The following is an 11,527-nucleotide window of genomic DNA, read 5'->3' as shown; positions in this document are numbered from 1 at the left end:
GGGAAATGGCCAGGGCTGTGTTTGTTCGGCACCCAACTGTGGGGTCGTGACCAGGTGCCAAATTCTGGTGAATTTTTGGTCGGGAACCGATTTGTTCGTGTACGGAAGTGTTCGTGACCACAGGTTCTACTGTAATGTAAAACGATGTACACTGATATTCCACCTCCACTCAAACTATATCCCCAGAACATCTACATGCCTATTGCAACTTCTCCCACATTTAAAACAAGATTTATACATGCAAAAAGCTTTATACAATTGTTCCCCCTCCTCCTTCTTTCTGTCCTGTGCTCATTTCCCCTCCAGTTAGAGGCTGCAAAATGAAAAAAACACCACAAACACCTTCTATCTCACCAAGCAGTCCTATGGGGCAAAGACCTAGACCAACTGCTTTCGCCCACTACATACGGGGAATTCAGGAAACGCCTAAAAACATACCTGTTCCAGAAATACCTAAACAATTGACCCGCGCTCCCTCTCCCTCCCCCCTCCCTATTCCACCTGAACTTACAGCACTGTTATAAATATAATCTGTTATCTTCATCTTATCGTAACTTTACGTTGCTATTTATCCCCAACAGGTCCTGTCGGACATTACCTACTAAAATGTACATATTACATTTTCGCTCAGCAAATTGCATTTCTATACTATTGCCTCCTGAGGTCTCTGATCTCTGTATTTCCTCTGAATATCTACTTATTGTATTTCGCTGAATGTCCAGCACTCTTGATTGTAAACCACCTAGAAGTCGCAAGATTGTGGCGGTATAGAAGAATAAAGTTATTATTATTACACATACATACGAGTTTGAAGGGTCTGGAAGGCCCTGTCGGTTTAAAAAGCACCAATTTGAATTAATGAATGGACAATGAAATTAATGGTTTGCTCCAACAACAGACGAACCTCATTAAGGACTTGGATTCACTGTGCAACCTTTGGTAAACAGCATCCATCTGTAATGTGTTCCCTTCTCTTCACCAGCATCCCAGGGGTGTATAGAGAAATATAGCATTTTTAGAGTGTGTTAATTGTTGCTGTCTAATGATATCTCAAGAAAGACCTCCTTTAAATTTAAAATTTAAATTGGTGGGAGTGTGTGGTACGGTGGTTGGAGCTATACAGCCCCAGCACCCTGGGGTTGTGGGTTCAAATCCTGCACTGCTCCTTGTGACCCTGGGCAAGTCACTTAATCCCCACAGTGCCCCAGGTACATTAGATAAGAGTGTGGGCCCACCTGAATAATTTGTAATCCAACAGAGAAATGCGGAATTTAAATAAATAAATTTTAAAAAGGTCTATGGCCTATCATTCTGACTCTTAGGGCTCCTTTTACTAAGCTGCGCTAGCGTTTTTAGCGTGCACTCGCCAGCATTGAGCTGGCCTTAGTAAAAGGAGCCCTTAAGTGTATCAAAATCGCCTCTCAGCCTCTTGCTGTGGCTAAGATCAAGTGCGAGGCCTCAGCCAAGGACGGTCCACCACACTTCACTTTTTTTGGGCAGAACATGAATTCCTTAAAGCCCTGCCACCTGATGGTCAAAGCAGAAGGAAAAAAAAAACCTCCTGTTGACCTCTGCAGTACAAAGTCAAATGTGTACCCAGATTTAAAAACTTTTCTTTTTTTCTGACGCGTATCAAACCTGTTCCCATCGACAGCGCTGCTGGAATCATGTAAATCCTGTGTTTTCCCTCCTCTCTTTCCTATCACATTTTTGCAGATCTTCCCCTTGACCTAATTTTTCCGAGTCTTTGAATTTTAATGTGATTTTTAGTTATTTTTTGTTTTATATTAAATGTAAGCCACGCTGAAGGTATTCCCTAGACGTGGGGTAATACATTTTAAATAACCTTGGAAACTTACTAACACATTTTATTTCTCTAGTTGTGAACTGATAAACCTAGCAAAACAGTGATTCAACCAAAATGTTTATTGGATCCACATGAAACAGTATGTGGGTTAGCTCCAGTTCTTCCACAAATTTAGGATTCACGTTTAAAACTTCCCATGGTAATAAAAGGCATTAAAGTGGAGATGGAATACTTTTGATGACACTGAAAGGAAATATCTTCCCTCTGTTGCCAGCCATAAGCAGTAACTGATTCCTACTGACTTCAGTTCTTCAGAGGGAGCACATGGTTGACCCGACCAGTAAGAACATGAAAACAGGAAGTTGTATCATAAGGATGGGACCCGGCAGAGGGAAGACCACAAGCAGACCTGGGTGGGATCGGTCGACTCCGAAAGGGATGTGCTGGCAGGAAAGAAGCTCGAAGAGTGGCAAGCACAGGGATTTTTTTTCACCCTGCAGGAGCAAAGCTTTTTACCGCTCCCCGTGGTGCGGTGAAAAGCTTTGCTAACATACCCATGAAAAACTGCTCAAATTTTTCCCCGTTGAAGGAATGGGTCACTGTGTCATTCTCTACTTTGCAGTCCCCTGGATCCAGAGTCCAGACACTGCATCTATGTTTTGGAGTTTTAAGAAAACAACAAGGTGCACTGGGAAATTTAAAAAGTCAAAAATCGTTCTACAGCATTAATAGAAAATTTTCCCTGATGTGAAACAAGATCTCCACTTATTTTATCTTTTTTTAAATAAGCTAAAAATACTCCAGTGCATTCTTCTTTATTCCTTGACATTCCAACTTCTCGGTTTTTTTATGCTTTTTCTTGGTAGACTGTAAAACTGTGCATGGCTTTCACTGATTCAAGTACCATCTCCCGAGGCCTAACAAGATATCCTGTGATAAAAGTATATGTAACCCAGGTCTTTGGGGAGTCTTTCTGAGGCACAGACTTTATGGTCATTATAGATCACCCACCTGAAAAAATAAAATAAAATATATCAAGGACATAAAAAATGATTTGTATTTCATATTAGCATCATCTATTTGACCAGAACATAAGTTAAAAATAAAATCAGACTGCAAAGTGATGACAAACGATGACCTAGGAAGTGTTCAGGTGGCTGACAATAATTCTAGAACATGCAAAGTTATCATCATATCTGGACTCTAGTGACATCAGCAAGCACTAACCAATGGCGAGGCAGCTTAAGCTACCTGAGAATGCCACACTTGCACTGAAGTATCAGTTTATTCATGGGCATAGGTACGAGTGCACAGTAAGTAAGTTTAAATTTTGGTATTTGATATTTTGATGGCTATGGACAAAGATATACAAGGAGTAATAAGCTCTAGTGCAGTGTTCTTCAACCACCGGTCCATGGACCAGTGCCGGTCCACAGAAATTTTCTGCCGGTCCACAGGGCCAGCACGTGCATCAGGCCCAAAACAGTGTTCTTCAACCACCGGTCCATGGTGCGATCGATGCGGTGTTATCTTCGAGCCAGCTCCCTTTTCCTAACTGATTCGATGCACAAAGCCATGGGCAGTGGCTCCTACGGGCATCCTGCACCTGAACCGGAAGCCTTCTCTCTGACGTTGCAACGTCAGAGGGAAGGCTTCCAGATGAGGCAAGGGATGTGCAAGGTGCAATTAGTACTATTATGGGGACGGGGTCTGGGGTGGAGATTAGGTAGAGATGGGCGAGGTCTGGCTCACGACTTAGCCCCGTGTTCTTCAACTGCCGGTCCACAGAATAATTCTTTTATTTCTGCCGGTCCACAGGTGTAAAAAGGTTGAAAAACACTGCTCTAGTGCACACTTGAGAATATATGCACTTGGTTTATACATTCTGTCACATCTTCCACACCATCGTGCGCATCCGTTACACAAGTTCTCCGAGACATTCTACAGTAGTACCAGTAGAAACAAAAGACAGACGACTAACATTTCTCAAACTAAACTGAAATGTTTGAAATTGCTATGGAACACAGCTGCATGATTTTTCTGTAGGGCAAAACACAGGGAAGACATTACGCCTCTATTTCTGAAACTTCATTGGTTCCCTGTACAATATATAGTACAGTTCAAAATTCTCACTATAGCTTTCAAAGCTCTATAAGATGGTGTCCCAGACTATCTAGTGGCCTTAATGATGCGTTACTCTCTCCCCCCCTCCCCCCAATATCAGGAGGATACTGCTGCCTGTCCATTTCCAAATATAGTTTAAACTCCTCTTGCTGATTTACAAGTACATTCGCTCTGAAGCCCCCCCCCCCCGATATCTCTCCTCACTTATCTCTCCCTGTGCTTCCCCTCCGTGATCTCCGCTCTTATCTGTACCCTTCTCTTCCACTGCCAACTCCAGACTCCTTCCCTTCTTTCTTGCAGCACTGTATGCCTGGAACAGGCTGCCTGAATCAATACGTCATGCTCCAACTCTGGCAGTGTTTAAATCCAAGCTAAAGGGCCACTTTTTTTGAAACTGCCTTCAACTCTTAACTCCCACTCACTGCTGTCAGATACCTAGACCCACTGTATCATTCCCTCTACCATAATCTCCCCAACCCTGTAATGTCCTGTCTAAATTAGATTGTAAGCTCTTCTGAGCAGGGACTGTCTATTGTATGTTAAAATGTACAGCCCTGCGTATGCCTTCTCAGCGCTATAGAAATAATAAATAGTAGTAGTTGCCGGATCCCAAATTAAGAAAGGCATTTTTAAACAATCGTCCCCCTTGGACATGGCTAAACTAAACTAAACCTTCGGTTTGTATACCGCATCGTCTCCACAATCGTAGAGCTCGGCATGGTTTACAGGAGTTGGGATAGAAAGGAACTCCAATGAAGGGTTATAGACCATAGTATAAAGAATGTTTAGAGGGCTTAGTATACCAGAAAGGGAGGAAGTATTACATTTTTGAGAATAGCCAGGTTTTCAGATGTTTACGGAAAAGTTGAAGGGAGCTCAGATTCCGAAGAGGGGAGGTAAGGCTGTTCCAGAGCTCAGTGATTCTGAAGGGGAGGGAGGTCCCTAGTTTTCCTGCATGGGAAATGCCTTTTAATGAGGGGAGGGATAGTTTTAATTTTTGGGTGGATCTGGTGGTATTAGGATTTGAGGAATTCCAAGAAAGTGGAATAAAGGGAGGAAGGATGCCGTTCACTCTCTCAGGTAAGGAAGTTTTTCTATTTATCAACAGGTATTTTGTTTTTGGGGGGTGCTTTTTGTTGTTTTTTGTTTTTTTTTTAAATAAAGCTGTTTACAAAGGCTTTGCCGCCAAAAATAGGCCAAAGTGATGACTTCAACTGTAAAGTATACCACTAAATATTAAATGACATGACTTCCCACATATTGTATTATTTACGTTGTCAAAAAGGTACAATTATTTAATCTTGTGTTTAACATAAATACATTAAAAAAAATCAGTTACACCAAGAAATCATATCAATTATTACACCTCTTTTATTCTCTCCTGGTAGAACTCACCGTCCTTCCTTCTTGATATGGCAAACATAATGGCCACACATGGTGGATGGTCCCATATGGCTGATAAAGCCAAAAAGCTTGTACCCTATGGAAAAACAGCAAATATAGATGTTAAGTCCATAACATAAGAACAAAAGAGTTGTCAAACTGAGAAAGACTGAAGGTCCATCAAGCTCAGCATCCTGTTGCCAACAATGGCCACCTGGCAGAAACCCAAATAGCAGTAACATTCCAGAGCTGAGATTGTGATGTCATAATGCCTCATTCCACCAATGCCTAAGAGCCAACCTCAGCAGTGATGTCACAATGGCTTGATTTGTCCTATTCTTGGATCACATAAGAATTGCAGTACTGGGACAGGCCAAAGGTCCATCAAGCCTAGCATCCTGTTGCCAACAGTGGCCAACACAGGTCCCGAGTACCCAGCAAGATCCCAAGTAGTAAAACAGATTTCATGCTACTTATCCTAGGAATAAGCAGTGGATTTCCCCAAGCCATCTCAATAATGGCCTATGGACTTCTCTTTTAGAAAACTGTCCAAACCTTTTTTAAACCCTGCTAAGCTAACTGATTTTCACCACATTCTCAAGCAACAAATTCCAAAGTTTAATTACACGTTGTGTGAAGAAATATTTTCTACTACTTAGTAGCTTATCGCATGCCTCCTAGTCCTAGTATATTTGGAAACAAGCGATTCACATCCACCCTTCCCACTCCACTCACTATCATATCTCCCCTGAGCCATCTCTTCTCCAAGCTGAAGAGCCCTAACCACTTTAGCCTTTCCTCATAGAGATGTTGTCCCATCCCTCTGAGGAAAGGCAGGAAAGGGGAGATATGATAGAGATGTTTAAATAAGCAAAATGAAACACACATTTAATAAGTGGAGAAAAAGCCTCAACTGCAATTTCATAAGAGCCGCCCCACCACTTGGCTAAGAGCATTTTTTTTAAATTTTGCTTATCGATTACTGCTATTATCTATTTTTCTTAAGAGATGTTTAAATACCTACGTGGTGTAAATGCGCATGAGTCGAGTCTCTTTCATTTGAAAAGAAGCTCTGGAATGAGGGCATAGGATGAAGTTAAGAGGTGATAAGCTCAGGAGTAATCTAAGAAAATACTTTTTTTTTTTACAGAAAGGGTGGCATATGCATGGAATAGTCTCTCAGTAGAGGTGGTGGAGATAAAGACTGTGTCTGAATTCAAGAAAGCGTAGGACAGGCACGTGAAATCTCTTAGGGAGAGGAGATAGTGGATGCTGCGGATAGGCGATTTGGCCTTTATCTGCCATCATGTTTCTATAACCATAAAGCTCTATGACATCACAATGCAAGTGTAAAGAGCCTTAGCCTATAGGAAGAGGAGATGCAAATGTTAAGAGCCTTAGCCAATAGGGAGAGGAGATAGTGGATGCTGCGGATGGGCCATTTGGCCTTTATCTGCCATCATGTTTCTATAACCATAAAGCTCTATGACATCACAATGCAAGTGTAAAGAGCCTTAGCCTATAGGAAGAGGAGATGCAAATGTTTGTTTTTTTTTTTAAGAGCCTTAGCCAATAGGGAGAGGAGGAGTTAGTGGATGCTGCAGATGAGCTATTTGGCCTTTATCTGCCATGATGTTTCTCTGTTTCTATAACCATAAAGCTCTATGACATCACAATGCAGGTGTAAAGAGCCTTAGCCAATAGGGAGAGGAGGAGATAGTAGATGCAGCGGATGGGCAGACTGGATGGGCCATTTGGCCTTTATCTGCCATCAAGTTTTCAATGATGCAGGCAGTAATGCAGAAATACAGCCCATGTCAAATCCCATTCAGAAACTGAATAGCACTGGTTGAAATAAAGACCTTCCTTACGCCTTTGGCATGCCCTTCTCTTTTAGTATATTGGTTATCTCCACCGTTTGGTGTTTTTTTTTTTTTCTATCGGTGTTATTCTACATGCCAGATAAACATTTCTAGAACTTTGTGGTCTGATGAGCTCACCCTCTTACCAAAGCGGAGACCAGACAAAACGCAGTGCATCAGCAGCATCCACGTGGCCGGGTTTCAGCCCCATGTACTGCCGAATCACTTACTTCCAGACCCGTCTTTAACGCGGGGTCCCTCTGGCTGGGCTGCTGCCGCAATGTTACCATTGGCGCTGTTCCCCGCTTTCACGGCATCTGAAGCGCTCGCGCTTTCTTCCTCGCTCTCTGGATGAGAGAAGATCCATTCCAGCGCTCGCTCCAAATTATTCTTCTGGCAATTTAAACAAAGAAAGAAAAAAGGTAAAAGCCATTGGGAGGGAGGAGAACGACAAGCAGCCAAATGTCAGGCTCTCGACTTTAAACCAAGCAAAATCAGAGAAGTTTCAGGACAGGATCCCATGGGACTTCGTATCTTCAGACTGGGGTACATGAGTTAAACATTTCATTTTATTACCGGCAGCACAAAACCTGCTAAATTTGGATTCTAATTACTCTAGGTGGCTTTCGTCTCGGAGAATCACTTTAATTGCATTCGTTATTAAAGCCAAATTTCTGTGGAAAACAGAAGCTCCAGTTCCTGAAGGAATGGGTGGGCAACCCTTCATCTTAAAAGGCAGATTCACATTTGTGGCTCTTGCCTGCACTAGAGACTGGGGGAAAGGAGCCCTCTCCAGAAGAACTCCAGACAGGGATGCAGAGGTGGCCTCAGAGCTCTATTCTGGTAACAGGAATTCCCTTCACTCAGAAAACTAGTCAGACATTTTTTCCAAGAAAAAAAGAATGCTACAGGCCACAGAATTCACCTCAGAAACCTCAAAATCCAACAAGATCAGTCTTTTCTTTCTCTCTTTCATATTTTCCAGGTAGTCCTGGAGGTCATATGATTGCACAGTGTACAGGCTTGAGGCCCCAGATAAGGACAAAGTTCCTGAGTTAAGGGGCAGAGAGGAGCCAGAATCACAATTCTAGGTCATTTGCTTCAAAAACAATCCAACCCACTATCCAAAAGGCCATATTGATTCTGCGTGTTTTCTCTCTTCCCCCAAATCCATTATTTGAGGATTTTTTTAAGCCGATGATACAGACTAGTCCCTCATGCCACAAGGACATAGGGGAAGCCACTGCTTGCCCTGGTTCGGTAACATGGAATGTTGCTACTCTTTGGGGTTCCGGAATCTTGCTTACTCTGAGGCAGTGGAATGTTGCTACTCTTTGGGGTTCCGGAATCTTGCTCACTCTGAGGCAGTGGAATGTTGCTACTCTTTGGGGTTCCGGAATCTTGCTCACTCTGAGGCAGTGGAATGTTGCTACTCTTTGGGGTTCCGGAATCTTGCTTACTCTGAGGCAATGGAATGTTGCTACTCTTTGGGGTTCCGGAATCTTGCTTACTCTGAGGCAGTGGAATGTTGTTACTCTTTGGGGTTCCGGAATCTTGCTTACTCTGAGGCAATGGAATGTTGCTACTCTTTGGGGTTCCGGAATCTTGCTTACTCTGAGGCAGTGGAATGTTGTTTCTCTTTGGGGTTCCGGAATCTTGCTTACTCTGAGGCAGTGGAATGTTGCTACTCTTTGGGGTTCCGGAATCTTGCTTACTCTGAGGCAATGGAATGTTGCTACTCTTTGGGGTTCCGGAATCTTGCTTACTCTGAGGCAGTGGAATGTTGCTACTCTTTGGGGTTCCGGAATCTTGCTTACTCTGAGGCAATGGAATGTTGCTACTCTTTGGGGTTCCGGAATCTTGCTTACTCTGAGACAATGGAATGTTGCTACTCTTTGGGGTTCCGGAATCTTGCTTACTCTGAGACAATGGAATGTTGCTACTCTTTGGGGTTCCGGAATCTTGCTTACTCTGAGACAATGGGATGTTGCTACTCTTTGGGGTCCCGGAATCTTGCTCACTCTGAGACAATGGAATGTTGCTACTCTTTGGGGTTCCGGAATCTTGCTTACTCTGAGGCAGTGGAATGTTGCTACTCTTTGGGGTTCCGGAATCTTGCTTACTCTGAGGCAGTGGAATGTTGCTACTCTTTGGGGTTCCGGAATCTTGCTTACTCTGAGGCAGTGGAATGTTGCTACTCTTTGGGGTTCCGGAATCTTGCTTACTCTGAGGCAGTGGAATGTTGCTACTCTTTGGGGTTCCGGAATCTTGCTTACTCTGAGGCAGTGGAATGTTGCTACTCTTTGGGGTTCCGGAATCTTGCTTACTCTGAGGCAGTGGAATGTTGCTACTCTTTGGGGTTCCGGAATCTTGCTTACTCTGAGGCAGTGGAATGTTGTTACTCTTTGGGGTTCCGGAATCTTGCTTACTCTGAGGCAGTGGAATGTTGCTACTCTTTGGGGTTCCGGAATCTTGCTTACTCTGAGATAATGGAATGTTGCTATTCTTTGGGTTCTTGCCAGGTACTAGTGACCTGGATTGGCCACCGTGAGAACGGGCTGCTGGGCTTGATGGACTTTTGGTCTGACCCAGTAAGGCTGTTCTTATGTTCTAACCTCGCCAGCTCTCTTGGGACTCGTCTTGGAGAGAGCTGTGCTCTTGTGATCTTCAAACTGTCACAGAATCACTGCGTTTAGCAAACTAGAAGTGAATCTAGCATGCCTGGATCTCCAGTAACAACGGTACAATTGCTAAAAAGTAAAAGTCAAAACTAAGATCTGAAAGTATTAGATAATGAATGTCTACCAGCAATAGTTGTCCAAGAGAAAGAACCCAGGTGAACCAAAATAGCTACAGGTTAAAGAACCGACGGTTATATGACTTTGGCTGCAAAAGTAACACAAGGATTTACTCACTGTGGCCTGTAGTGCTTGAATAGCCTGATCAGGTACAAACTTAATTATATTGTGAACCCCCCCAGAGAAAATGAAATATCTAGCATGCCTGAATGTAACGCACCCAGAGCTTCTACTGAAGGTGGTGTAAACCAGGGGCTTTGGAACCCCCCACCACCACCCCCCTCCACACACACTTTAAGCTCAGACCGCCTCCATAATTGTGGCACCGGATGCTTGACTGATGGGAATGCTGAAGCCCCACCAGCCAAAGAGATTTGTTGCATGAGCCCCCACCATAGTGCCTGGGCAGCAGAAAACCAGTATGGGGGGGCTGCTCAGGAAGCTTGGGCAAGGGCTCCAGCATAGAATGTCTTTAGCTGGAGGGGTGTACCAGCAAAAGTATGAATTGGGGGGGGGAGGGGGTGTGGCGGTGATAGCAGAGGCAGCAGGGGGGAGAATAGAGGAAATTCTTGCCCTCATCCCTCAAAAAAAGATTGTGTTCTGGCTACACCCCCTGGTGTGAATTAAATCACAATTTGTCATGTTATGTGCAATCTGAAAACCCACCTTTTTGACATATCATTCAATCCATAACCCTTCTCTGCCCACCAACCCGCCAGCAGATTAACCGTTCCCCTTAGCTGTATCCATGACATCCTGTTTGTCTTTGGGAAGCAGAGTTGAGATTGTGATGTCATAATGCCTCATTCCACCAATAAGAGCCAACCTCATCAGTGATGTCACCATGGCTTGATTGTCCTGGACTCCCCTCTGCCCTCCAACCCAGCCAGCAGATTAACCGCTCCCCTTAACTGTATCCATGACATCCTGTTTGTCTGTCTTGTGTGTTTAGATTGTAAGCTCCTTCGAGCAGGGACTCTCTTCTTCGTGACTCCGCACAGTGTTGCTTACGTCTGATAGCACCATAGAAATAATTAATAGTAGTAGTAATAATCTTATATCTTGCTGAATCCTCATTAATTAAGTCCTAGGCGGGTTACAGGCAACAGTTTAAAAAAATTACTCACTGTGGCCTTTAGTGCTTGAATGGCCTGGTTCCTCTGAAAGCCCATGGACGTGATGATAGCTACAATCTCTTCGGGGGGTGGGCTTTCCATTGCACGAAGCCCTACAGCAGCTGGGCTGGCTGATGCCACGGAGCCCATGCCTGGTATCGTCAATGGCTCTGCAAAATCTGCATCGGATAAAAATGGGCATTATTCTTAAAAGCAGAAGGAATGAAGAGCACGTCCACAAAATGCATTCAAGTGTGCGACAGCCTTTTCAAAGCCCCCGAGGAAGGGAAAGAACCATCACCGAAACAACTTCTATGGGACAAATACGTACAGACAGGTCAGTCCTCAAACAGGATGTCCAGTGCCAGTTGCTAATTTTTCCAAAGCACACATGTGGATTAGGTGCATTTTAAGTAGGGGAGAGGGTATTTCCTACCT

At 43.8% G+C, this 11,527-nt stretch overlaps 1 protein-coding gene across 4 annotated transcripts in view; it reads right to left on the bottom strand.

Moving 5' to 3' along the window:
• Positions 1 to 1,907: 1,907 nt before the first annotated feature.
• Positions 1,908 to 11,527, bottom strand: part of USP13 (ubiquitin specific peptidase 13) — a 94,520-nt gene continuing 84,900 nt past the window's right edge. For all 4 annotated transcript variants that reach the window (XM_033959470.1, XM_033959473.1, XM_033959471.1 and 1 more), the window contains 4 exons: positions 11,102 to 11,268; positions 7,407 to 7,569; positions 5,327 to 5,411; positions 1,908 to 2,818 (listed from right to left, as the gene is read on the bottom strand). In XM_033959470.1, coding sequence (XP_033815361.1) covers positions 2,725 to 2,818; positions 5,327 to 5,411; positions 7,407 to 7,569; positions 11,102 to 11,268 — 509 coding nt within the window. In that variant the 3' untranslated portion in view covers positions 1,908 to 2,724. The remainder of the gene's footprint in view (positions 2,819 to 5,326; positions 5,412 to 7,406; positions 7,570 to 11,101; positions 11,269 to 11,527) is intronic.

This window comes from Geotrypetes seraphini, chromosome 9 (genome assembly GCF_902459505.1).
Source record: "Geotrypetes seraphini chromosome 9, aGeoSer1.1, whole genome shotgun sequence".
Classification (NCBI taxonomy): Eukaryota; Metazoa; Chordata; class Amphibia; order Gymnophiona; family Dermophiidae; genus Geotrypetes; species Geotrypetes seraphini.
This window is presented reverse-complemented; position numbering and strand designations above follow the sequence as displayed.